This window comes from Scyliorhinus torazame, chromosome 28 (assembly GCF_047496885.1).
Source record: "Scyliorhinus torazame isolate Kashiwa2021f chromosome 28, sScyTor2.1, whole genome shotgun sequence".
Taxonomy (NCBI): domain Eukaryota; kingdom Metazoa; phylum Chordata; class Chondrichthyes; order Carcharhiniformes; family Scyliorhinidae; genus Scyliorhinus; species Scyliorhinus torazame.
The window spans coordinates 23,418,354-23,446,017 of NC_092734.1; the positions used below are offsets into that span (position 1 = coordinate 23,418,354).

The 27,664-nt window shown below is 39.5% G+C and overlaps 1 protein-coding gene across 4 annotated transcripts in view; it reads left to right on the plus strand.

Annotated features, from left to right (window-relative positions):
• Positions 1 to 27,664, plus strand: part of kat6b (K(lysine) acetyltransferase 6B) — a 235,780-nt gene that overhangs the window by 154,056 nt on the left and 54,060 nt on the right. For all 4 annotated transcript variants that reach the window (XM_072491649.1, XM_072491650.1, XM_072491651.1 and 1 more), the window contains exons 9-10: positions 24,715 to 24,830; positions 26,576 to 26,717. In XM_072491649.1, the coding sequence (XP_072347750.1) occupies positions 24,715 to 24,830; positions 26,576 to 26,717 (258 nt within the window). The remainder of the gene's footprint in view (positions 1 to 24,714; positions 24,831 to 26,575; positions 26,718 to 27,664) is intronic.

Consider the following 27,664-nt stretch of genomic DNA (forward strand, 5'->3'; position numbering starts at 1 on the left):
GTCCATGTACATAGATCCCTGAAAGTTGCCACCCAGGTTGATAGGGTTGTGAAGAAGGCCTATGGAGTGTTGGCCTTTATTGGTAGAGGGATTGAGTTCCGGAGTCAGGAGGTCATGTTGCAGCTGTACAGAACTCTGGTACGGCCGCATTTGGAGTATTGCGTACAGTTCTGGTCACCGCATTATAGGAAGGACGTGGAGGCTTTGGAGCGGGTGCAGAGGAGATTTACCAGGATGTTGCCTGGTATGGAGGGAAAATCTTATGAGGAAAGGCTGATGGACTTGAGGTTGTTTTCGTTGGAGGGAAGAAGGTTAAGAGGAGACTTAATAGAGGCATACAAAATGATCAGGGGGTTAGATAGGGTGGACAGTGAGAGTCTTCTCCCGCGGATGGAAATGGCTGGCATGAGGGGACATAGCTTTAAACTGAGGGGTAATAGATATAGGACAGAGGTCAGAGGTAGGTTCTTTACGCAAAGAGTAGTGAGGCCGTGGAATGCCCTACCTGCTACAGTAGTGAACTCGCCAACATTGAGGGCATTTAAAAGTTTATTGGATAAACATATGGATGATAATGGCATAGTGTAGGTTAGATGGCTTTTGTTTTGGTGCAACATCGTGGGCCGAAGGGCCTGTACTGCGCTGTATCGTTCTATGTTCTATGTTCTATGAATGTAATCATGGAAGCAATCTGTCTATTTTGATACAGGATCTGAAAATGATGCACAACTTTCATTAGATATTTTCTCTCAGTACCAGGTACTAATACCAGAACCATAGAAAGAAAACTGCTTCAGGAGGGCATACTTCTGCCTGTATCCTTATCATTCCCATGTTCTTTCAGATCAGGAGATGCAGTACTTGTTATTTCAGTCACAATCCTAATTTTTATTTTTCCTGAAGTCAAAAACCATAGCAAGTCAGTCCGATATTTTTGACCTTTCTCATGAGGATTTATAATCTGACCCTGTCAGATTCAAGCTTTGTAACTGTAGCTGTTATACTAGAGAGCAGGTATTTATGATGAGTTGATAGGCATGGATATAGCTATTTCTTGTCAGGATTCAAAGGATTTTGTTCAAGGTGCAAGGTCATGAATTACTTTAAATTTATACATTTTCCTTTGCTAAATTTATATATATTTTTTGGCTGCTTAATTCAAATTCAACTCCGATTCCATTGAGGTTTGCTTGGCATTAACCTCAATATTTTCTTTGCCCGTTCAAGTTATTTTGATCAAGCAGCTAGAGTGTCTCATTTAGTGAATGAGTTATGCTAACTCCATCACTATGCTGCTGTCCCACAGTTGCAGCTCCGCATTTGCAGCAGTATTAAGCTGGTAATATATTTCCCCCAGAGTCGTTTGGCTTCGGGCCAGTTCCTGAAACATTCCAGGGTGCTGGACCTTATTGAAATGAATGTGCAATCTCCATAACTGAGGCTGAAATGATTGATCACCATGAAGCAGCATATTCAATGATGTTTTGTAGGAGTAAAGTGTATTGACATTATCTCAATTTCCAATCACCCATCTTCTTATCATTTAAGAATTTTTTCCATCTTCCATCAACAGTTTATATCTCTCCAGTTTTGGATTTCAATAATCAGAAGGAAAGCACTGTCCTCCTCCCAGGATAACCCAAAGTGCTTCACATCCAATGAATTATCTTCAAAATGCCACTGTAAAGCCAATTCGAGCAAAAGGAAATGAGGTGAATCATTCTGATGAAGGCTAAGACACTGGAAAATACTTGTTCTTTGAATAGTGTCACAGGATTTTTTTTTACATCCATCCTAACAGGCAGAATGGGCCATAAAATGAAATGAAATGAAAATCGCTTATTGTCACAAGTAGGCTTCAAATGAAGTTACTGTGAAAAGCCCCTAGTCGCCACGTTCCGGCGCCTGTTCGGGGAGGCTGGTACAAGAATTGAACCGTGCTGCTGGCCTGCCTTGGTCTGCTTTCAAAGCCCAGCGAATTAGCTTTGTGCTAAACAGCCCCTAGTTTAGTATGTCAGCTGAAACAGTCTTTAATGCAGCAGATTATGCACTGACGTATTGGACTTGGGCTTCAACTCACAGCCTCCTGACTACACGTGCTACTAACTAAGCAAAACCTGTCAGGAGACAAGACATCAATAATTGGTTAGTGCTGGAACTATACATGTTGATGATATTTATCAGACTTCTGTCCAGTCTAATTGCTACATTACCCTAAAGATAATGAAATTGGATATCTGTACATGAGCGAGTTATCAAGCGTTTCTTGCCACGTGCTTCTTTTCTATTGAGTTATATAAAATCATAGAATGGTCACAGCTCAGAAGGACGCCATTCACCCCATTGTCTGTGTTTGCTCTCCATAAGTGGAATTCAGCTAGTCACCCACCCTGCCCATTCGCTGTAGCTCTGCCAGTTTTTTTCCTCTTCTGACACTTATCAAATTCCTTTTGAAAGCCATGATTGAATCTAGCTCCACCACCCTCAGGCAGTGCATTCCAGATTCTAATCACTTGTTGCATAAAAAGGTTTTTCCTCATGTCACCTTAGGTTTTTTTGTCAATTAGCTTAAATTAATTCCCTCTGATTCTTGATGCTTATGCCAATAGGAACTGTTTCTCTCCATCTGCTCTGCGTAGATACCTCGTCATTTTCAACAATCACTATCAAGTTTCCTCTCCAGTCTTCCCTAAGGAGAACAACCGAAGATTCTCCAATCTGTATCTGTAACTGAAATCCCTCATTCTTGGAACTATTCTCACAAATATTTCCTGCAACTTTTTATTATTGCCTTCACACCTTGTGGTGCCCAGAATTGGGTCTGTTGAATAATTAAAGTTTTTATAACTTAAGTCCAATTCCCAATATTGAACCAGAACAAACCTTAAAAGCATTTTAATTTTTTTTAAATTCTAGAAAATAAAGTGGACTTCAAATCAGAGATTTTTTAATGTAACTATGGCTGGGGGAAATAACTTTAATTCATTCATTCTGTAAAATTAGAAATGGCTGTCTCCCTATAAGAGACAGATTGAATCACCTAGGGTGGGAATTTCCAGGCCTGCCTGCTGTCAGGATCGTCTGGTTGCTCCAAAAGTCAGTAGACTTTTGGCTGGGCCGCCAAATCTCAGTGGGGCCTGCCATGACAGGGCTGCAAAATCCTGGCCCTAGTTACACTACCTCAAATTCACATGGTTGACCTACCATTTGGGGTTAGGCGATATTTTCTAACAGGCACACGCAGGAGTATGCTTATGCTTTGGTAACAGTGTTGTCTGTAATGTAGAGTTCTCTTCTCCTTCAAAGCCTTTTCAAAAGTTTGGAGTTGCTTGATTTTCAACAAACATTTCCTTGAAGATCATTAGCATGATCTTGACCATTAATCTGTTCACTCAAAGTTAGCTTTCATTCCAAAGGTGTACACTGAGTGTTATGTAACAACTTATCTTTATATGGTGTAGGTCCTCCTGATAGACAGTATCCACAACGTATATGTTACCTGCAGTAATTGTGAGATTTACACATAAAACCTGCTCTAAACTCCAGGAAAGGGCTCTACCTCCCTACTACTTTTACCTGCTGAGAAGCACAGGAACGTTTTGAGAAAAATGTTGAGACTTGAACATCGAGCTCTTTTGATATGCACCAAAAAGAAAGTCTGGTTTACACGATGGATGAAAAGTATTGCAGAGTGGCTGTACTATTCTTGCAAAGTTCTGTGCTCTTTTGACAAGGGAGAATGTGCGGTTGTCCTCCAGGATTCAAACTATCTCTTCCAACATTAACGTGCCCAATCTTGAGATTCAAATTGTTTATGGATGTTGAACTTCCTTCAAGGAATGGGGAATGCCGTGTCAATTGTAGGTAATGTAAAATTTGGTAGTTTAATAATAAGGCAAGCAAGTGTCTGTTCGGACTGCAGGCAAATAATCCATGCCAATGGACCGAAGTAAGTCTTTTAACCACTGCAGTAAAACTTCTTGCTACTGATATATTTAAAATAATGAAGGGAATACATGTTAGTGAAGTGGGAAATTGTTTTAAGTGCAAAATTATTCATTTAAAGTTGCCAATTTTGCTTGCCGCAAACAGCCCTCCCTCCCCAAACTTTTTTTCATTGATACAGGTACTTAGTTGATCAATATAAGACCTTGCTGGCTGAGTTTCTTTCCTTATCCAACTCCGGTGGAATGCTGACCACTATCTAACTGGTGGATTTGCTTTGAAGGGGAAATTATGGGCTTCAGAATCTGATGCACTTGCTGTGGAGTGAAGAGGACTCCCAAGATTTCGGGGTTATTGATAAATTGGTTTTATTGAAAACCCATTTAACACTTTAGGAGAAACTCTCCTCTCTCATTGGACTCTCACTGTGAAGCCTTGTTTAACCCAGATGTTGTGGCCCTTGTATATTACAGCACCCTTCTCCTTAGAGACTTAATAATTTGAATCTTACCCTGAAACAGATGTACAAGACTAGGAGAGGCCCTCACTCTTTGAAACTATCTGATCTCAATGCCAACAAGCAGGGATTAGGATCCAATCAAACCACCAGTAACTGCTGAAGGATTGAACTTTTCCTTTCAATTAGTGCTCTCCGGAAATCATTAAAATCATGTTTTTTTCCTGCATGACCTGTTCTCCAGGTCATAATTCCTTGCTTTATTTTTCTTTGACTTTTGTTTTATCTTTTGTTTGTGGAACCCCAACTCAAATGAGCACTGATTTAATTTCCCCTTTGTTTTCGGCCTTAGCCCTCTCCACAGATGCCAGGTGAGACAAGAGATTAGTGAGGCTGAGCTACAGGGAATCAGTGCTTGAGGTAAGGATTAGTGTATTACCCAAATTGCTTTTTTGGTTCAATACTTGCAGTGGGATTTAATTTGAAGTTTGAGTCATTCTTGAGTTGGCCAAGTTGATTTAATCCTTTAATTATTTGTCTTTTATAATTTATCCCCATCTGGGGATTAATTTTTTGGCCTTATCAAGGTGAGAGATGAGAGTGCTGGGGAAAGGAGCACCTCTCCACATTTAGCATCCAGTTGTCAACAGCAATCATTCGTAGGTACGATATGAAATATCAAATGCAGAGTGAATCTTCCCTGACTAAGCCCCAACAATGTTCCCCAACTACAGTCTTGGAACAGTTCCCTCAGATTTCAACATGTTGTTTTTGTCTCCCACTCTGTGGCCTCACTGCAGTATCCCCAGTTGTGAATTTATTTTGTGGATCTGCACCCACTGGGCTTGGGTGGATCATAATTAATTTCACAGAAAAACCTTGTAGTCAAAAATCCAAGCTAGATTCAAAACCAGATCCTAAAAATTCAATGAGTGTCCAAACACATGTTCCACGTCCTAAATTATTTTATGCTCAAGACAAACTAGTATATAGAGTTACTGAGACATCGTAAAAACCCTCGACCAGCTTTAATTTTAAAATCCATCAGTAGTTTCGTAGTAGAACTGACCTCCTAAATGGAAAAGAATTTCATTTTAATTGATCCTCTAAGGATTATCCAGTTTTGCACACGGTTCTGTTTACTCTTTTGATCTGGTAATCCGGTATAACCTGATATTCCTGACCTGGAAGAAAGCCTCAGTGTAGCTGTAACCAGACATTGGCAATTGATCCTACAAATAATTTTTAAAAAGAAACAATACCTTGATCCTACACTCGACTTTTAGTTCAAACAACTAATGAGTTTGTTGCTGAGGTGCTTTGTTTAAAAGACGCCAGAATCTATTCTTCAAATATTGTTAAAATTGTGCTAAATTCTTCCTTGTTTAATGTTTGTTGTTCAATAGGACGGTGCCAGAAGCTAAATGGATGCCAATGAAGGGAACATTCCTCAGGCTTACACCACATCAGTAGAATTGTGTGATTGTTATGCCCCTGCTGTTAATTTTTTTAAAAATGGCCATTATATTTTAGGTGTCAAATTAGGGTTGTGCATTGAACATTGTAGTTTTAATAAAGTATCTGTTATTTGCCAGAGCCCCTCATTTCCTGTTTATATGTTCACTGAAAAGGAGCATCTGAATCCTAGATAATGTCAGAATATGAATATTGGGTTGTGCCATACTACCATTTAAGAAGAAATAACAAAAGGTTTTCTGGCATGCCAATAATTATCGTTCTACTGACTTGTTCCAATCCCTCAAAAAATTCCTGTTTACTCCACATGTATCAAAAGTACTTACAATTTTGCAGTTTCGACGTGTGTAAAGCAGTGACCCTCCAAATATTATGGTTCAAAGAGCTAACTCTATTAAATTGCTAGGTAGTAGGCTGACTGAAGAGCATCAAATTCCACTATTCTCTCCGTTCACAGGATGTGGGCATCAATGGCAAGGCCAACATTTGTTGCCCATCTCTAATTGCCCTCGAGAAGGTATTGGTACACCATCTTCTTGAACTGCATCTGGTGCAGGTGCACCCACCGTGCTATCAGGCAGGGAGGTCTAGGATTTTGACCCAACGCCCGCGAAAGAACAGCAATATAGTTTCAGATCAGAATGGTGTGTAGCTTCCGAGGGGAACTTGCAGTTGGTGATGTTCCCATGCATCTGCTGCCCTTGTCCTTGGTGATAGAGATTGAGGGTTTGAAAGGTGCTGTCATATAATATATACTGTTGCCATTGTACATTGGTGATGGAGGGAGTGAATGTTTAAGGTGGTGGATGGGGTGCTGACCAAATGAGCTGCTTTGTTCCAAATAGTGCCCAGCTTAGGTGTATGAGCTGCACTCATCCAGGCTAGTGGAGAATATTCCATCTCCCTCCTGACCTGTGTCTTGCAGATGAACAGGCTTTTGGGAAATCTGAGGGAGAGTTACTCACCATAGAATTCCAATCTCTGAGCTGCTGTAGCTACATGGTTGCTCCAGTTAGGTTTCTGGGAGTAACTCTAGAATGTTGATGGTGGAGGATTCAGCAGTGATATTACCGTTGAATGTCAAGGGGAGAAGGTTTGTTCTTTCTGGTTGGAAAGAATCATTGTCTAGCACATTGCCTGAATATTGTCTGGGTCTTGCTGCATTTTGTCCTGGACTCCGTCAGTGTCTGAGGAGTCGCTAATGATACTGAACACTGCAATCATCAAGTCACCTTTAATAACCAAGGTCAGTTGGGTAGCGATGGCAAACAACTTGTGTTTAATGTTGACCATTAACTGATGGCCTCTAGTGTGAGGCCTCTCGCCTACCTACTCGGGTGTAAAGACAGAATCTTTTTCCATTTTCTGCTATTTGAAATTTGTGACGAGATTTTTTTGCAGGGGCATGTCAGGAGGACTGACCAGGAGGAATGATGGCCCAAGAGAGGATTGGGGCCTGGACTGTCTTTTCCTCTGCCCTAGCCTGTCCCTCAGCTTCAAGTTATACTTTTATACAATTAATCTTGAAAGTAGTGTGGGTGGAGACTCCTATGGAGCATAAACATGGGCTAAATACCCTGGTTCTCTGCTGTACGTTGTATGAACTGTATATTTAGAATGTGCAAATGGACCCTGTCTTCATACCTTAACTTCAAATATTGTTGCATTTGGTGTAAGCAGATTGATGGTGAAGCAAGAATTAGTGTCATGGGTGGCATGGTGGCGCAGTGGCTAGCACTGTTGCCTATGGCGCTAATGGCCCAGGTTCGATCCCGGCCCCGGGTCACTTTCTGTGTGGAGTTTGCACATTCTCCCCGTGTCTGGGTGGGGTTTCACCTCCACAACCCAAAGATCTGCAAGTTAGGTGGATTGGTCACGCTAAATTGCCCCTTAATTGGAAAAAAAATGAGCGCTCTAAATTTATTTAAAAACAAGAATTAATGTCAAGTTGCGAGTGAATAATTCTATTTAAGAAACTGTTACTACATTTCTGTCTCCAGCCTGCTGCACACTTTTTCAGTGAGTGCATTTAAGGACTTCGACCTGGTGCATGACTGTTGGCATATTAGCTACTTGCGGAAATTTTAGTGGATGAGAGGAATTGCTCTCCAGGTCTGCAAAAATGTTGTGGCTCATTCATTTCCTATTGCCGCAAAAGCTCCTTTCCCTACCTAACCTTCTCGATCTGCCTGTGAAATGGGCAAATAATGTTATGCTACTCTTTTATAATTGGTAGAGAGTGAGGTATGGTGCTGGGCACTGTCCGCATATAATGAAACCACAGCCCTATTTTGCTTCAAGAACAAAAACCAGTATTGTTTTTGTACCACAAAGTAACAAGTAATCAGTGATGAGGAGAGAGTATTTTTGTAATGAGGCAGTAAATGGAGGAATGGCATGGAGTTCCTTCACAACTGACAACTTGGGTATCCATTAGACCCCAATAATCCCTTCATCAAATAACCTATTCCACTTAGAACTTAATAAATTAATTTGATTGTTATACTGAGTTTTCTCAAAATGTATTCCCTCTACCTTGTGTGCACGTTGTGAAGTTTTGGAAATAAATAACCTCCATCCATCTTCATCGGTGTCTTTTTCAATCTTTAGTTTTTCAAAGATGAGAAATATTTTTGTAGTGAGACTTCATTTTCTTATCAGTCTGCATCCACTTCAGACTTCTCACGTTGTGGAGCCTGGTAAGGACAATCCAAGTCATGGTCTTTGCTCACATGTAACATAATTACTTCAAATCAATAGGTTGGAAAAGACAGAGCAATGTGCAGATTTTTTTTCTCAGGCTACCGCTGTGTAGCAGTATTATTGCCATTGTGTTCTTCATCGCAACATTTTACTTTAGTTTGTGCTAAAACCTCTTTGGTGACTTTTTCAAAAAATCTGTTCCGAGCTTGTGTACTTAGTCTGATCAACGTGAAATGAAATGAAAATCGCTTATTGTCACAAGTAGGCTTCAAATGAAGTTACTGTGAAAAGCCCCTAGTCGCCACACTCCGGCGCCTGTTCGGGGAGGCTGGTACGGGATTTTTTTGAGTACAATCAGATGTGAAAAACTGCACCCATAAACTGTAGTCTCTTTAGCAAGCTGTAGAGGTTTCAAAGTCATATTTGTGTTGACAGGAAGGGGTACACTATGTCCAGAGGCAATTTTTAATTTTATGCAGATAGAATAGCAATAGATTATTAAAGGTGAAGGATAGTTAGTTTATTCAGTGTGTATAAATGTACCTGTTAGTATGTAGGTGTATGCGTGCATGTACTATGAAGTTAGTAAAAAGAGTGCTTTTGATAACATTAAATGCAAGCCATGTTTTGCTAACATGGATTTTGATTGTGGTGTTTCCTGATTTAAGAGGACTAGCTTTAGAGTGAATTTGCAGGTTTAGTTTCCTTTATTAATTACTGTGATTTCTTCTACATCAGCCCAAAAGAGTAATACAAATACAAGATGGTCGGAGTGAAGTAAATTGTTCCAAAATACACATAAAAACATAATTTTAGCTGTCAACCAGAGCAATTAACCAGAGCAAAAAATTTAACCATGTGTCAGATCAGGCCTGAGTTTCTTGCCAACTGAAATCAACCTTGATGTCAGCATAGACTGACTCTCGTATTGTTTGCTTAATGGGTGATCAGTATTGATTCTGCCAAACATTGGAGCTCAAAACAGGTACAGTATAAGAGTCAAATGTAAATTTGGTTAAATGCTGTTTGTTTTCCACTATCTGTGAAATTTGCCACGTCTCTGATCTGTTACCTAATCTATTCATATCAGTAATGATCCCCATTCTTCCCACAACCTTGTCCTCTCTCCTGCTGATAATTCTACTTCACATTTATTTCTTTCAGATTGCATACCTCAGTGCACACGTACACAAAATCTCTTAAAACGCAGTAACAAAATCTCTAAATCGTTATCTCAGCCTAGATGGGGAAGAAAAACTGTTTCTTTCAGTTCCTCAAAGATGCAGCTTATTCTTGTCACTTTCTATTCCTTAATTGCTCCTTTATGTATCAACATTATTCGCCTTACTACCATCTCTGACTTTCGTGGAATTTTCACATTGGCATTCATGGGCGGCATGGTAGCACTGTGGCTTCACAGCGCCAGGGTCCCAGGTTCAATTCCGGCTTGGGTCGCTGTCTGTGCGGAATCTGCACGTTCTCCCTGTGTCTGCGTGGGTTTCCTCCAGGTGCTCTGGTTTCCTCCCACAAGTCCCGAAAGACATGCTGTTAGGTGAATTGGACATTCTGAATTCTCCCTCAGTATACTTGAACAGGTGCCGGAGCGTGGCGACTAGGGGCTTTTCACAGTAACTTCATTGCAGTGTTAATGTAGGCCTACTTGTGACAATAAAGATTATTAATATAAGGCTGCTTCCAGGATATTCCATTTCCACTTCCTTGCCAAGCACTTAATATCCCCCTCAATAATTTGAAACACTACACAGTTTTTTTTTTTGCTGTTTATGCCTTAAAGTAGGACTATAATAAGAACAGAATTATACAACTAGTAAAAGTTAATAAATTACCACCGAGTTAGCATATTTCACAAACTTTGGACAGATTGCCATCTTGACTACAGGTAGGAGTCTTAAAGATATGTGCAAATTGGGGTAAAATGATGCATTCAAGAGCACCAATAGCAACTTCCTCTCCTTTCACATTTCTACTACCCCCTCCTGCCAACAAAACTAGCAGCTAGGAGGTGCCTAATTTCTTTAATTTAAAAGGATCTTGTGGTGATGACCACAAAAAGGTAGTTGAAAGGTGTTGTTAATAAAGTTAATCTTTAATATATAAAAATAACCAAGTTTAAAATACAGCATGGACTCCGAAACTGGAGCAGCTGGTTAAACATTGAAATAATAGTAACGGAACAGAATCCGAACGAACAGCAGTTAAATATGAATTCATACAGCTAACGACAACTAATGATGCCACAGCACTTACTGCTGACATCAGCAATGGATTTAAATAAGAAGATGCATAATAATAACACTCGATAATGCTTCTCCGCCCTTAAATTTTAATCCCCCTTAAAAACAGAAATACAATGAAACTCTTTAATTATACATCAGTCTTCAGGAGCTTTGTGACTGCTCTATGATCTGCGCAGTAACGCTGGTGACTCCGTCAAGTCTTCCTCCACTTTTCCCTTCATGGCATAGGTTCTTCCCTTGGTTTGAAAAAGCGAGGAGTAATCTGAGGATCTACGAACAATTTAAATGTAGTGCTCCACAATGTACCAAGTTCGACTTTCAAAACTTCTGGATATTTTTAGATGATTTTCTCAGTCAATTTTGTGTGCTTTATCTCACCCCAATTCAAATGTCTTTTCCCGAGCCTGTCACGCCCTAATAAACAAGGCCCATGCCCTTTTACTACCAGGAGCTGTGCTCTTGCTTCTTGACTGTTATTTGCAAATTCTGCCTCTAACGTTCCAAGCAATGGCATAGTCTCGACAGTGTACATCCGAAGATTGATTCCTGCCCAAGTACGGGCTGGTGCCTTCTTAGTGCCCCAAATCTTCCTGAAGGTCTCGTCACTGATTACCGATGCAGAGGCTTCTGTGTCTACCTCCATCTTGATTTTCTGTCAATCGACCTCCAATGCAACATAAATAGGCTCTGCACATCCTCCCTCATATTAAACTTGTCCTCATAGTGTTCCTTTCTCTATTTAACATTACTAGTATTGTCAGTTCACCGCTGAGCTTTTCGTCTACATTCCAGGCTTCAAATACATAGTTATACTTGCGGTGATGCAAGAACGAAAAACCGCATGTGTCAGCCATGGCATCAAGTCCCATATTCTAGGCTGACAGGGCAGTGCAGTTCTTGAGGGAGTTAGCGGTACCGCCCTTTAGGTAAATTAAGATCCTGTTTGCTCTCTTGGGTAGATGTACAAGATCCCCTGACACTATTTAAAGAAGTGAAAGGGAGATCTGACTGGTGTCTTGATCAATATTTACCAATGGACCAACATGACGTTAAAAAAACCAGATTAGTTTGTTTGTTTGTTTGCTATTTACAGCACAGAAGGAGGCCATTCGGCCCATCACATCTGCACTGGCTCCCAAAAGAGCAACCTAGTTTGTCCCATTCCCCAGCCCTATCTCCGTAGACCTTTAAATTTATCACTTTCAAATATATATCCAGCTGTCTTTTGAAATCTCCTATTGAATCCACCAGCATCAGGCAGTGCATTCCAAACCCCAATAACTCTCCGAGTAAAGACATTTCTCCTCATCTCACTCCTAGCTCTCTTGCTGACCATTTGAAATGTGCCCCCCCTAGTCACTGACTCACCAACTCGTGGAAACAGAATATCCTCCTTTACCCTGTCAAGACTATTCAGAAATTGAACACCTCAATAAGGTCGCCTCTTTTTCTCCTTGGAGCAAGGAAGATTTGTTGCTGCTAACTTTAGCCTTAGTTTAATTGCTCTGTTCTATCACCTTTGCTCATGAGTCGCCAGGTATCTTTCTGATACCGCCACGTGGTTCAAGTCCAAGTAATGATCAATAATCCAACACACCGCTTAGTAAGAGTTAAATCAACGCCAATTTATTATATACAGTAATCAATGCTTATGCATAAATTCTACTTCTAAGCTACTTCCTACAACTACCAGGCCAATACTTAACTTTGGAAATGGCCCACCTGGTCAGGGAAACGGATGGCCTTTCTTTTGGGCTCTGAGCCTGCGGGATTCAAAGCTGGTACAGATTGATAGCTAGGAGCGCCTATCTCGTAGCGAGCGTTGAATTACGACTTACGATTTGAGCGGCTGTTGCAGAAGGTCAGCAGAAGGGTGCAGGAAGCAGAAGGGTGTCCAAGGGTCGATTTGAACTTGGACTCTATTCTTATAGTCCCCAGGGGCTTCCCGCCTTTCGGGGCGGACCCTGTACCTGGTTCCAAGTGATTGGACTTTGTCCCAATCACTTGGTTCGATATTCTCCAATGCTGGAGCGATTCCTTGAACGATGGGCGGTCTTGGGGTGATCGTTCACCTCCCTTTGTGTAGGCTCCTGTTGGCGCCGAAAAGTCTGGATTGTCTTTGTGTGTCTAAATTGTTGCACATTGTTCCCGGGGATTGCTCATTAATATTCAGATGGCTGGTGTTTTGTTGTGCTGATGGCTGCAGGTATCGATCTTGTTGGCCTTCCCAGAGGCGAATACACAGTTTTACCTGCAGCTGCTTGTTTTAGTCCTGTTGGCTGATTTTCCCATCCGCCTTTTCCGTTCGCCATTTTAAATCGGGGTTAGCCATTCTAAATCGGGAGTTAGCCATTTTAACTGGCTACAGATTAAGCCCAATTTGTCCAATCTTTCCTTGGATATAAAATTTATAAACCCAAGGATGCTATAAGCCTTCTTAACAACTGTTTCAACTTGCCTGGCCACGTTCTGAGAATTATGCACTTAAACCCTGTGGTTCCTCTGCTCCTGTACTCCCCTTAAAGTCGTACCATTGAGCCTATATTGTCTCCCCATGTTTCTTCTACCAAAATGCATTACCTCACATTTTGCTGCATTGAAGTTCATCTGCCCGGTGTCTGCCCATTTGGCATACTTGTCCAGTGTCTCTCTGTAGTCGTTCATTGTCATCCTCACAATTCACTATTCCCCCCTAGCTTAGTAATTTTGAGATTTTGCCGTCAACACCCACTTCTAAATCATTTATATAAATTATCTAATCATTTTTACATTCCTCCTCATGGGCAATGCCCTGTGTAAATTAGCCTTAGGGCAGCCCAGGGCAGCACGGTAACATTGTGGATAGCACAATTGCTTCACAGCTTCAGGGTCCCAGGTTCGATTCCGGCTTGGGTCACGGTCTGTGCGGAGTCTGCACATCCTCCCAGTGTGTGCGTGGGTTTCCTCCCACAGTCCAAAGATGTGCAGGTTAGGGGGATTGGCCATGATAAATTGCCCTTAGTGTCCAAAATTGCCCTTAGTGTTGGGTGGGGTTACTGGGTTATGGGGATAGGGTGGAGGTGTTGACCTTGGGTAGGGTGCTCTTTCCAAGAGCCGGTGCAGACTCGATGGGCCGAATGGCCTCATTCTGCACTGTAAATTCTATGAAATTGGTTGCCTGGTTTCTTACAGTACAACAGTGAGTACTGTTTAAGAAGTACTTCATCAGAATGCCCTGAGTTCATGGAAGGTGCGGTGTAGGTGCACATTCGTCGTTGTTCTTTCAATATGTTCAAATCAAGACTTAATAACAATTTCCTTTTCTAACTCTTTCTTTTACAGGTACTCAAAATGTGGATATTTTCTTTCCTCTTTAAAATCTCCAGGCTATGGAACACAAGTTTGAATTAATTTAATCACTACGATGATTTATCTTTTTTGTACCCTTTTTCTTTTAGTCTGGTAATGTTCTTGAGCTTGGTCTTTCACCCGAGTTTCTCTATTTTAAAAAGCACCTGCTTGAATAATGGTTGTGAGTTAAAAATTATCTTAAATTATCTAATATGAATGTCTGTCAATGTGTATCTCGATAGCAAATAGAAACATTCAGCAACTAAAAGGGAATCCCAATAAAATTTCTCCTTTATCACTTTACATCCTTGAAGATGGTGTTGAGGACTTGTATCTAATGGCACAATGGTAAAGACATTTGAAATTCAAAGTTATTGGTGGTTCTTATAGTTCTGTATATGGACTGCAAGAAGCTCTACGTTGGTCTGGAGATTTCTCTGCATAAGCATCCAGAGAGACGTGGAACCGAGGTAGAAACCAACCATGTGCCTTAAACAAGTGTGTAATTCTGGGCATAACTGAATTACAGAACCACTGTAATACCTCCCCAGTTACCTCCCTCTTTTGCATCGGTCTGTCTAACTTTTTGTCCCAAAACAATCTCTGATCAAGAGTCAGCCTCGCTAAATATGCAAGTATCCTCCAATTGTACGGAAGTCTATTAACATTGTAAACAGCTTTCCAGGTGCAGCAGGAAAGAAAGTCATTATTGTGTTCAAATACAAATCTTTTGACTGTTAATGAAAAAGGATATCCTCACAGTTATTTGCTCTCTATTTTCTGCCTTTCTGGCTGTATTTTTATATCACAGGTATGAGACATATTAAAATTTCAAAAGGTTCCCCAGTTGCAGGTTTAATGAGTTGGCACTTCTGTTTCTTCACGTATGGAAGTTACTCTGCGGGTTTGGTGCTTTCCTGGAGTTCCAATTGTTTACATTGATTGGTGGTTATTTTAAGTTTGAACTTGGTCGAATGGGATTGTCAAATTATCCTCCCATCAGCAAAATGGATCCAACATTGGTGGTGTTTCACTTCTGGGTTGTATCCAAGAAGGAAACTCTAGGGTTATGTGTTTTCTGGTCAAATATCCAGTAATTATCTGCCAAGAATAGCAGTGTATAATTCAGCACGCTGATCTTTTAATCCAATAGATTTCTGCTTCATGATGTGAGCTCCATTCTAGACTACTGCGAAAGACAAATTCTGTTACTGTATACCAAGCAAATATATGATAGAATAGTTTGAAGTTATCATTATATTGCTGTGTTTCAAAAAGCCTTATGTACTTGTAATGAAACTGGCAGTTTTATGATAGTCTTTTCTGCTTGTGCGCTTGTACACCTACTATTCTGCTACGGTTTATCTAGCATTTTAAATTATTTTTCCACGAGATTTCAACATAATAACAGCAAAATCTTCTATTTCCGTGTACATTTACTTTTTTTAATAAGTTAATCATTTTTGATTTTGGGTCAATTTACCCTTCTGATGTTCAGAGATTATTGTTTTGTTACTTCCAGTTAACAGTCAAATCCTCCCATTATGTTGAGTCATTCTTGAATGTATGCTGAGTATAATTTGTCAATCACATAGGTATTTGGGGGATCAATATTGTCATCTGAATTGCATGTCTAGAACATAGACACTGGTTAGTTGTACCAATGAGACTGATCTGGAGAATAAAATAGAAATGAATAGCTATCAATTAGGATCAGGTTAATGCTGCCTTTTAAGTACTGAAATGTAAAGTAACATCGTTATGGGAGTTTCACAGCTATTAGACTATAGTCCCCCCCCCCCCCCCCCCCCCCCCCCCCCCAACTGACCAGATAGTTCCAGTTCAAGCTCTTTATTCAAGCTATAGCAGGGATGCTAAACATCCACCATGTGGCTTGCCAACTCCAAGAACAAAGAAATACAGTAATCACATCTTGCAAGTAATTAACAAAGACCAATCAAAAGAGTACAATTCAAAATTATCTATGTCCATTCACAACTAATAATTAGGATTACATAATGTAAAACATATGAGTATAGTCATCCAATCGCAATTTGGTTGCGTGTACCTATTTATATCACTGAGCATGTATTTTTCTCCATAGCTACTTATACGTATGCTAGGATATGTTTGACCGGTGGTGTACCATATTCTTGAACTTTTGTGTACATAATGTGTGACTAAAACCTCACTATAATTAATATAGCAATGGTTCTTGAATGTTACCTGTCGACCATCTGGACTGAAGCAACTGGTTTCTTATTACTGGTTTTCTGTCTCTCAGCTATTTAGCAGCTAGAAGCTTGTGCGATTTTTTAATTTGTATGACTTTTAACCCTTTCAAGCATTGATCATTACTGTCTTCGAGTTGTCCTTTAATACAGAAAACCGTATTTTCACATAATGGCAGTTTTTCTTTTAGTGCGGTTTGGCCTCAATTTGGCCACTGCAGGCTTCAATTTTTTTTGTAGTCCTGATCTTAAGACCAGCCACAGTAGTGTGCCCTTTACTGGTCCTTGTAACTCTGATAAGATATGCTGGCTTTCTAACTTCAAATAGCTTGCACTTGAAGTCAGACAGCCCAAGTATTTGGCACTGCTTCATTTCAGGGAAAGTCCTTTCTCACAGAATAACATTACAACACGTTTGTCCGCGGCTCAGAAGCATCATCAGTCGGATTGTGCAGCTCTCATCATAACAATGTGTCGCAGGTTAAAGAGGTGCCATGAGTTGAGCGGATATGCAAATTTTTCACAAGTCTTTAAAAAGTCAAGGGAATTGAAAGTTCTGCTGGAAACAAATACTTGAATAACTTCCTTCGCAGAAATTCATTGTGATTGTCCTGACAGTTTGCCTGAGGTGGTGGTGCCAGAGGCTAAGCAAATAAGGTTTGTATAAGTTGACACAAAAGTCCCTAAATTGTATAGGAAGTGCCAAAAAATAAGTCTCTTAGCTTATCCTTCGCACTCAAATTATTTGTCAATATTTCTGCCTAATAACTGCCTATTTCTGCTTCAGTACTGAACCTATTTAACCCTCAATTGATTGCTTTAAGCAAACCAAATCTGGGAGATATCTGGAAAGATTATCCTTCAGCACTAACCACTGTGCCACCGTGCTGCCCTATTTCTTCCTGATCTTAATTTATTTAGAACTGCACACTCCCAGAATTAATTACCTTCATCTTTTTATTTTAGCTTTTAAAGTTTAAAAGAAAAGTAAACTCACTTCATCCATCTTCCCTGTGACACCCTTTCTTCACACCTTGCATACCTTCCTTGAATCTTTTAACAACCTGTTCCGATCCTTTCATGTTCTGTACCCATTCTTACGATATTGCCTTAGGTAAACATCTGTTTGCAGTGTTGTTAGGCTCATTAACACGTCAAATGCACAGTTAGATTCACACAGCCACTCTGTCTCTGCCTTAATTATATACTCACATATTCACACAGTTTAAAATTTCCGACCAGAACATAACAAATATTCCAATTTCTTGGATTTCCCTGATATGTTTTCAAGACACTACATTCGAGGCAAGTTTCTCTGAGATATGGGAGTATTGGTTATCTTTGGAAGATCCAGCCAAAAGTAGTCAAAGCTCTGAAATTGACGATGGCATTTATTTATTTTTTGTTGTCTCACCTGAAGGATATGAGACACTTGAAACTCAATACCACTCACAGAGACAGTGGCATTGCGGTATGTCACTGGAATAGTAATCCAATGGTCGAAACTATTGCTCTGGGGTGGCTTGAGTTCAAATCCCACAGCAGCTGATCAAATTCAATGAATAAATCTGGAATTGAAAATTCAATAATGCCCTTTTGAGAAAGGAAATTTGTCATCCTTACCTGGCCTGGCCTACATCTGACTCCACACCCCCAGCAATGTGGTTGACTCTTAACTGCCCTCTGAAATTGCCCAGCAAGCTGCTGAGTTGAAGAGTAATTAGGGATGGGTAACAAACGCTGGCCTTACACTCACATCACAGGAAGGAATAAAGCAAAATCTTCTTGAAAGTGGCCAGGGTGACACATTAACTTATGGGCTATACTGCAGAGGGTATATTTTTCAAAATTGCTGCCTTCCATGGTGTTTACTACTTTCTCCTCCAGAAGGATTAGTAGCTGAAATAAGTTATTTTTAATATCTTGATATGTGAGTGATGCTGCAAGGCACTTGAACTCAAAGCCTATTCATTTGTCATCTCAGCAAGCAAGTCATGTTACAGTTGTATAAAATTTTAGTTGGGCCACATTTGGAATATTGCATGCAGTTCTGGTCGCCACACTACCAGAAGGACATGGATGCTTTGGAGAAAGTGCAAAGAAGGTTTACCAGGATGTTGCCTGGTCTGGAGGGTGTTAGCTATGAGGTGAGGTTGAATAAACTTGAATTGTTTTCATTGGAAAGACGGAGGCTGAGGGGAGACCTGAAAATTACTAGAGGTATAGACAGGGTGAATAGTCAGAGGCCTTTTCCCAGGGTGGAAGGCCCGATTACAAAGGACACAGGTTCAAGGTGAGAGAGGGAACATTTTTCATGCAGAGGGTGGTGGGTGCCTAGAATGCATTGACTGTGGCGGTGGTGGAGGCAGGCACAATAGCAACGTTTATGGGGGATACAGATCATTTGAGCTGATCTAGGACTACTCCCCCATAAACCTGTAACCCACATATTCTTTGGACACTGAGGGGCAATTTCACATGACCAATCCACCCAACCTGCACATCTTTGGACTATGGGAGGAAGCCGGCGCACCACAGGAAACCCACCCAGACACGGGAAGAACGTGCAAACTCCACACAGTCACCCGTGTCCCTCGCGCTGGGAGGCAGCAGTGCTAACCACTGCCACCCACTGCAGGACCCAGTAATGAATCAGAATAGATAAGAGAAGTAAATACAGTGACTATTAAGGCAACAGCGATCACAACACAATAGGTTTAACATAAAGGTTGAGAAGGGTATTAGAAAGACAAAATCAGTTTGTTTTTCCAATTTATTGTTTTGATGGGATGAGAATGGAAATGTTGCAAATAAACTGGCAAAACTTTGCTGACAAACAAAAGGAATAGAATATCAGTGAGAAACATTTAGAATGAAGATCGCTAGAGTCCAGAAGAAGTATACATCACTAAAAAGCAAGACCAGTCATCAACTATCATAGGTGAGGAAAATAAATAATGGCAAATTTGAACAAGAAAAATAAGGACTGGGCCACCGAAGGATAGATGCAATAAACTCACAGTAATGACAGCAAGTGGTAGAAATTAGTTGCTTAATAATTACTTTTTATTGTTATTTATCAGGGAGATTAACATGATGGACATGACACTAGAAAAAGTCATCAAAAAAGATATAATGACATTTAAGCTCAAAATTAGGGAGATATGCCATAAACTAATTAAACTTGGGATAAAATGCCTACTCCAGATGAATTGCATTCTCACTCCAGTAAGTTAGGTCAGAGATAGCAGAGGCACTATTACATGGTTTTTAAAATTCATTAAGGGAATAGCACTAAACGACCAACAGACAGCTGATGGGATAGCTGTATTTAAAATAAGATTGAACAAGTCCAGGGAACTACAGACCTGTTAGATTAATGTCAGCAGCAGGAAAGATATTGGAATCCTAAAGATGTATTTTTTTTGAAGTCTAGAAGCTGAAAATAGAATTAAAAAGTGGATTTCAAACGGTAACAGCATGCTCAACTAACCTTATTGGATCCTTTGAAGTTTTTTTAAAAAGCGTGGATAAGAATAATGCAGTATTACATGCAATATATTTGAATTTTCAGATCTTCAGTAAGGTATCATTAACACATGACTAAGCTCAGAACATGTGGAGTTAAGTGGCAAGAAGCAGAATAAATAGAAAGTTGGCTACAAATCAGAAAAAGTCAGGGTTAAAGTTAGCTACTCGCTGGCAAAATGTGGAGAAGGTCATTCAGCATCTCAAAGCTGATCTGTCATTCAATTAAATTGCAGCTGGTCTGTGTCTTAACTCTACCTACCCACCTTGGTTCCATAATACGGAACAGAGTTTTCCGCAAGGACCAGTGCTGGAGCCATTGTTGATCACCATCTCAGGAAGTAGAAGTATAATTTCAAAATTTTCAAGTGACAAAATACACAAAAACATTAATAAAACCTACAGACTTGGTATGAATAAATAATAGGCCAATGAACTTCAAAACGTGAGATTGTACATTTAGGTCGGAAGAATAAGGAAGTCACATACTCTATGGGAAATAAATATCTAAATGGGGTAGAAGAGGGATTTGGGATAAAAGCAAAGTGCTGGAAAAACTCAACAGGCTTGACGGCATCTGTGGAAGATAAAGAGAGTTAACATTTTGAGTCCGGTATGATTCACTAAAAGTACTGGCATAGGTTAATGAGGCAACTTTTTTTTAAAAGTAAGCAAAGCATTGGGACTCATTTCTGGAAGGACTGAATTGAAAAGCAGAGAAGTTACATTAGAACATAGAGTATACAGTGCAGAAGGAGGCCATTCGGCCCATCGAGTCTGCACCGACCCACTTAAGCCCTCATTTCCACCCTATCCCCGTAACCAAATAACCCCTCCTAACCTTTTTTTTTGGTCACTAAGGGCAATTTATCGTGGCCAATCCACCTAACCTGAACATTTTTGGACTGTGGGAGGAAACCCACGCAGACACGGGGTGAACATGCAGACTCCGCACAGACAGTGACCCAGCGGGGTCGTATTAAACTCGTATTGAACCTTGGTTAGGCCACATTTAGAGTATTGTGGGCTCCCTAGTGTAAAAAGGATATAGAAACATTGGCAAAAATGATTTGCAAGGAGCTTAGCAGAAGTGAAAGGTACTACCTATGGGGAAAAGATTTGAGGCTGGAACTCTTCTTTACAAAAGGAGGGAAGAGTGAGGGATGATCTGATGGAGGACTTCCAAGTAGAGAAAATGTTTCCATTTGTGAGCGCACTAGAAGAAAAGGCCATAAATTTAAACAAAAATTCCAAAAGTGGTTCAGGAGAAACACCATTACCCAGAGAATGGGTGGAATGTTGAACTTGCTACCACAAAGGGTAATTCAAGTGACTAACATACCATAGATGTCAGCATATATGTCAATCTTTGTAGCCCTAAAATCCTGCAAATGGAGTTTTGCCTTGAATGGCGAGTATAAAAGTGAACCACCAACGTGGGGTGGTCGCCATCTTTGTCATTTACCATGCGGGGTCTGGTCTGTCTGTGTACTTGTATCTTAAACCTCCATGCATCTCCACAACACACCTTATATTGCCTGCTTACATCCAGTTACAAGGTACTGGTAAGTAAAACATGCATTTGTGGGTTGCAAAATTGACTACTAATTAGAGTATGGCTTCTCATGGCTGAAAAGTGGAGATGGAGATTCGACTGATACATCAAGTATGTGCAGAAACATGATTTTTGGGGTGGATAAAAAGGGTTATCTTATACACCGAATCAACTTGTATGCCACAATCTGCGATAGTTACATTTATGGGGAAGCTGGATAAACGTGAGGGAGAAAGGAATAGAGGAATATGTTGATGGGGTTAAAAGAATCTGAGTAGGCAGATGCTTGTGTCGAGCATGTAGCTGTTGAGAAGAATGACCTGTTTCTATGCTGTAGAAACCAGACCCTGCTATACAGAAGGTCCATATAACACTTTAATAATTCATAGAAATGGAGAATTCTGACAATTTATTGGCTTGCACATGATTATTTTATTGTCTGGTGCTCGCTGTCTCATTTTCCCAAACACTTATTGGTTATTATTTTATTTCATCACAAAGTAAAAGTTCCTGAGTATGCCCTCAAACTGACCTCTTGTTGAATGGACTGAAGATATTAATGAGAAAGTGTGGAAAGGGGCAACTGTGGTATGGTCTGCAGAAAGATAGAGAGCCCTAAACTTACAACATGCATGACATACCCATCCATGGTATATGGAGCATGATGTGGTGACACCCACTTCATTTGAGCAAGTGTGTAGTTGTTTCCAGTGAAACAGAAGCCAACAACCTTCTGGTTTCACGGCCAGATATGAATTATGAATTAATCAAATCATTTTACCTACTCCACCATCAATTAATTCTAACATGACTACTTCACATAGAAGTTGATACAAATGGATTTGTGTCATGATTTAACTTTATTACATTCATTGTGTTGCATATTTTTGTGCCACCAATGGAGAACATTGGTTGTTGTATTTAAAATAGTGACTTGTTGGATTTTTCTTGACTGGATGACAGCTCAATTAAGTTACATCATTAAGTACTTTGTTTCTATATTATAATAAGATTGATTGCCCAGTATGAATTTTTCACATCATGCTGTTTGTTGCTTTCAATTGGATTAGAACATAAATTATTCAGAATAATTGCAATATTCAAGTTATTCTGAGGAAGCAGAAAGAGAGTGTGCTGTAAACTGATAAAATTCAGATTGGAAATGACTATATCAATAATGTTTGCAAATCTTGCAAAGGTTAATGCATAAGGATTATCTGCAATTTATGTTGATTACATTTTTAAAATGTTACAAAGAGGTTTAGTCTACTGAATCATTTACTAATGCTGAAGGTGGTGTTTAGAAAACGAAAGAGAAAATGAAGAAATTAGATTTGGAACTTGTTTGCTGACAAAGCAATTAGAAGCAGATGGATGGAACATTGCATTGGATTTTTTAATCAAATTGTTTGGGAACTGAAGACAGTAAGTGCATTGTGTTGGTACAGGTGGACGCTTATGAAAGATTTTGTATTGGACTAATTTGTATCTTTATAAGCTTTATTCTCTATGATTCTATCAGGCCACTTGTGTGACGTCAAATTGTAGTGAGACTGAATTTGTTTTTTGAATTTTTTTAATGAATTTAGAATACCCAATTCATTTTTTCCAATTAAGGAGCAATTTAGCGTGGCCAATTTACCTACCCTGAACATTTTCGGGTTGTGGGGGTGAAACCCACGCAAACACGGGGAGAATGTGCAAACTCCACACGGACAGTGACCCAGAGCCGGGATCGAACCTGGGACCTTGGTGCCATGAGGTAGCAATGCTAACCACTGCGCCACCGTGCTGCCCCATGAGACTGAACTTTCTTCAGTTGATCGAAGTTATCATATTTGACTGCTTCCAAAACCTGGTGATACATACAAATTTAAAATAGCAGGTAGCAAAAGTCCATTTAGCCCACTAAGCCTGCCCCACACTGTCATGATGCCTGAAGCAACCACATAATTATCTGAGAGACACAAAAGCACATTAAAAATCCATGGTCTTGCACAAGGGCACATGGCCTGTTCTGTTTTATATTCAGTAGTCCTGTTCATAACAGTTAAAAGCCTAATCTGAATTGGCCATGAATCTTTCGAGAATTACAATTAAATCTGCACAGTCTTTTTCTCTCATTGATTTCATTTCTGTTCAATGTAAATTGTTGAGTACAGTTGTTGTACTTATCCAAATTAAATGTTATTTGCCAAAGTTTAATCCATTTCTCTGTCCATCTAAATCTGCTTGCAGAAAAGTGTTCTCCACAGTCTAACATGCGCAACTGTTCATGACCATCCAGAGAATTGTGGTCATTTCCCCTAACATCTCTGGAGCATCTGTCCTGGTGGCAACATTTTCATAATCTTTTCTTTTACTCTCTTCACACAGTGATACCGTGTTAAAGTCCTCAGTCATATTGGATATCGATATTGCTATTGTTGTTGGCCTCAGATGCCAAGCTGTTACCATAATGGCTTAACTCCTCAGCAAGATGACTGTAATCATTTTTGGAACCTAACATTATAAAAGTGTGTCTTTACCCCTGTGGTGCAACTGTTGAGATCAGATCAAAAAGTAGTTCTCTCTTCCCATATTCAATATTCCTTCATTGTACTAATTTAGAAAATATGTACTGCACTAAAACAGGATAGATCGTGGGTTTTTTTTTGCATTGCTGAAATATAACTTAATCAATACATTGAACTGTGTAACCTAATTGTGGAACAAAAGGAGAGCGCGCGTGTGTGTGTGTGTGTGTGTATATATTATAATTTTTTTCTTGCTGATGGGAAGATGCTAACTGTTTTCAGTGAAGTTCTGAAATTAAGTGTTTAATATTAAATTTATTTAGTGCAAGACCAGTACTGCTGAAGAGCCACAGGCAGGTTTACAACTTATCTAGAATTTATGACCATTGATCAAGGAAAATGCTTTCGTTTTAATACATTTTGAGCTCAAATTTGCATTCTACGATTAAGACTTTAAAACCAGTATTTTTATAAAGACGTAGCCTAATATTTTTTTTAATATGCATGAACCATAAATGACATCTTCAGTTAACCTTTAGGAAAGTTAGCATTTTAGAGAAGAACCATAAATGTGGTTGAATTTGTTGAACAGGTTTTCTCCCTTAAAAATAAATATATTTGTGAAAATCAGAAAATCTTAAGAATGTAAATCTGCTTATTCTGGACATTATTTCAACTAATTCATTTTCTTCAATCTTGCCGATTTACTTAACAGAAAACAGGAATTATTACGACTGTTGACCCACATGGTCGGTACCCATCTGTAATTGAATTTGGGAAATATGAAGTCCATACTTGGTATTCTTCGCCATATCCACAAGAGTATGCAAGGTAATTTTCCATGCGATGTATTCTTTATGTGAACCTGTGGAGAGTTTCGTACATATATTGGTGTAGTCTGATTATTAATACAGCTTTGTTTTCTCACCTGAAGTCAAGTATCTAATAAACTGCATTGTATGTCTTTATGTATTATATTGATTGCACATGCTTTAAATAATGTAAGTCTTTCATTGTGCAGTGCCCTTAATTTTAGTTTTTATAATATTCAGCTGATTTTACTGAATTGTGATTGACTTGCACTATGTTTACTTAATAAATGCGCTGAAATAGTTTTTATGAGCAGTTATGTGCATTAAGTGACCTGAACAGGATTTAAGTCCTATTAGCTTGGTGGTGTAACAATATATCAGTATATTATTAAGTTTATCAAAAGACTGTACATTATGTTGCATTCGTTCCAATATTCAAAATCTCACCATGCCCTGCCGTTTTCTAACTATATATAGCTAGCTGTCTGCACACTCCAATGTTTTCTAAACTTTTGAAGTAGTGAGCTGTCAAAGTATATACTGAACAATTCAAAATTGATTCACATGGCACTGTTCAGGACAGTGCCACACATTTATTTGCCAAGTTGAAATGTAGCTTTCAATATCCAAACTTGGAATTGTATACAGAAGAAACTGTTCTCGCCCCTTTCTCTCTCACTGTTCATGTTAAGAGATGTGCTGATCTTGATAGAACAGCCTGCCAGTGCCACTACTAAAAAAGACAATGATGAATGCAGGAATTTCAAATATATATTGTATTATATGTAGCTAGTGCAGTAATGGTTAAAAGCCTGGGTTAGGTTGTGTAACTGACTGCTGCAGTCGTTTTTTTTAGCAAATCCTGGTTTGAAAGGCAGCTAGACTTTGGGACTACAGAGGTACAGTTAAATAATTTAAAAGTAAGATAATTCATTCAGCCATGGATATTGTTTGCCGAAGTAGGGCTAATGAAATTTTGTTTATAGGAAGAAGATACCTTGGGGAGTAGATAATGAGAGACATGGGCCAGGATTCTCCATTTGGGAGACTGCGTCTCTGATTTGGGCATGCACTGGGAGTAGCGCTCAGATGCGATTCACTAGCCTGTGCCATGTAAATTTATGCATGTTGGATAGCAAGAGATTCCCTCGCGAATCCTGCTCGCAGTTTGTTTTAATATGCCATATCCTTATTTGTGTGTGGAATCACTCTTGGAGTGAAGTATCTTTTCCTTACAGTTTTACAAATTAAATTAAATATTGGGGTTTCTGTCCGATATTCTCGCAATTTGGGGATCTGATCTGGGATTGTAATACATATTAGCAATTAATGTGCTAAAATGTCACCAAATGCTGCTTGTAGGAGCCCTGGAACAACAATTCTAGGATCTTCAAACACCAATCTCCACAAGTCCATCTTTACATTCTTGTGATACAATTTAAATTTTCAACTATTTGATTAAGATATGAAGACACTGCAAAATTAACAGGTTACTTGAATCAGTCAGCTATAGTAGGTGATGATTGTTTCTACTTGTCAAGTCATATTTTGGCTTGGGACTCCTATGGAACAATGAAAATAAATTGAAACTGCTACAGAATTAATACATCTCCTGATATTTGAATACGAAGATGAAAACTAACTTGTAAAATGTTTGCAGTCTGTTCACTCCTCACCACTTGCGTTACCGTATCGACCAATGATTTTTCTCGGTTTTCTTGGTAGGATGTCAGATATAAACACTATCTGAAAATTTTTTTGCAGGCTACCAAAGCTTTACCTGTGTGAATTTTGTCTGAAATACATGAAGAGTCGGAACATTTTGCAGAGGCATACAAAGAAATGTGGTTGGTACCACCCACCTGCTAATGAAATATACCGAAAAAATGACCTGTCTGTGTTTGAGGTAGGGTGGATCTTAAGTTCCAAGTCTTGCTACTGTTAATTGAGGAAACTGCATAGAATTTCATTTGTTATTTGGTTAGTATTACAAACTATTCTAATGTCAAATTCAAGCAACTTGCTGTCTGTATGAATAGAATTTTAGTTCTCACAAATTTGTAATCCATATGAACACAATCCATTGCTTGGCCAATTCAGTTCACTTATGAGGAAGTAGATATATTTTAATTAATAACTTCTAACTTCCAAATGTCAGTGTCAGCTAATCTTAAAAGAAAATTGATCGTTGCTAGTTATGCAGTAACAGAATAGCATGCTAGTAAATCAAAAATTGCTCTATAATTGTATGCCTTTGAACTAGTATATGTCCATAGTGCAATAGAAATTTTAACCAGAGGACACTCATTTAAAGTGATTGGTAAAAGAAGTAATGGCGACATTACCTTTTCATGGTTAGTGTCTGGGGTATGTTGCCTGAGAATAAAATTCCGTATGGAGTTTCCGAGTTATATCAAACTAAAATTGAAATGCAAATAATTTATCTAGTTTTATAATGTATGGCTACTGAAGTTCTTTTTCAATTTGAAGGTCACTTAATTTGATTCCTTCAGTATGAGCATGGTTGCACTGGAGCATTGGTTCAAAGTTCAAAAGTGGCAATGTAAATTTGACGAACTGCCTCTGAAAGAGAAGCTTTTTAAAAAATTCATCTACGGGATGTGGGCATCGCTGGCTAGGCCAGCATTTATTGCCCATCCCTAGTTACCCTTCAGAAGGTGGTGATGAGTTGCCTTCCTGAACCGCTGCAGTCCTTGAGGTGTAGGTACACCCATCATGCTATTAGGGAGTTCCAGGATGTTGCCCCAGGGACAGTGAAGAAACAGCGATATATTTCCAAGTCAGGGTGGTGAGTGACTTGGAGGGGAACCTCCAGGTGGTGGGGTTCCCAGG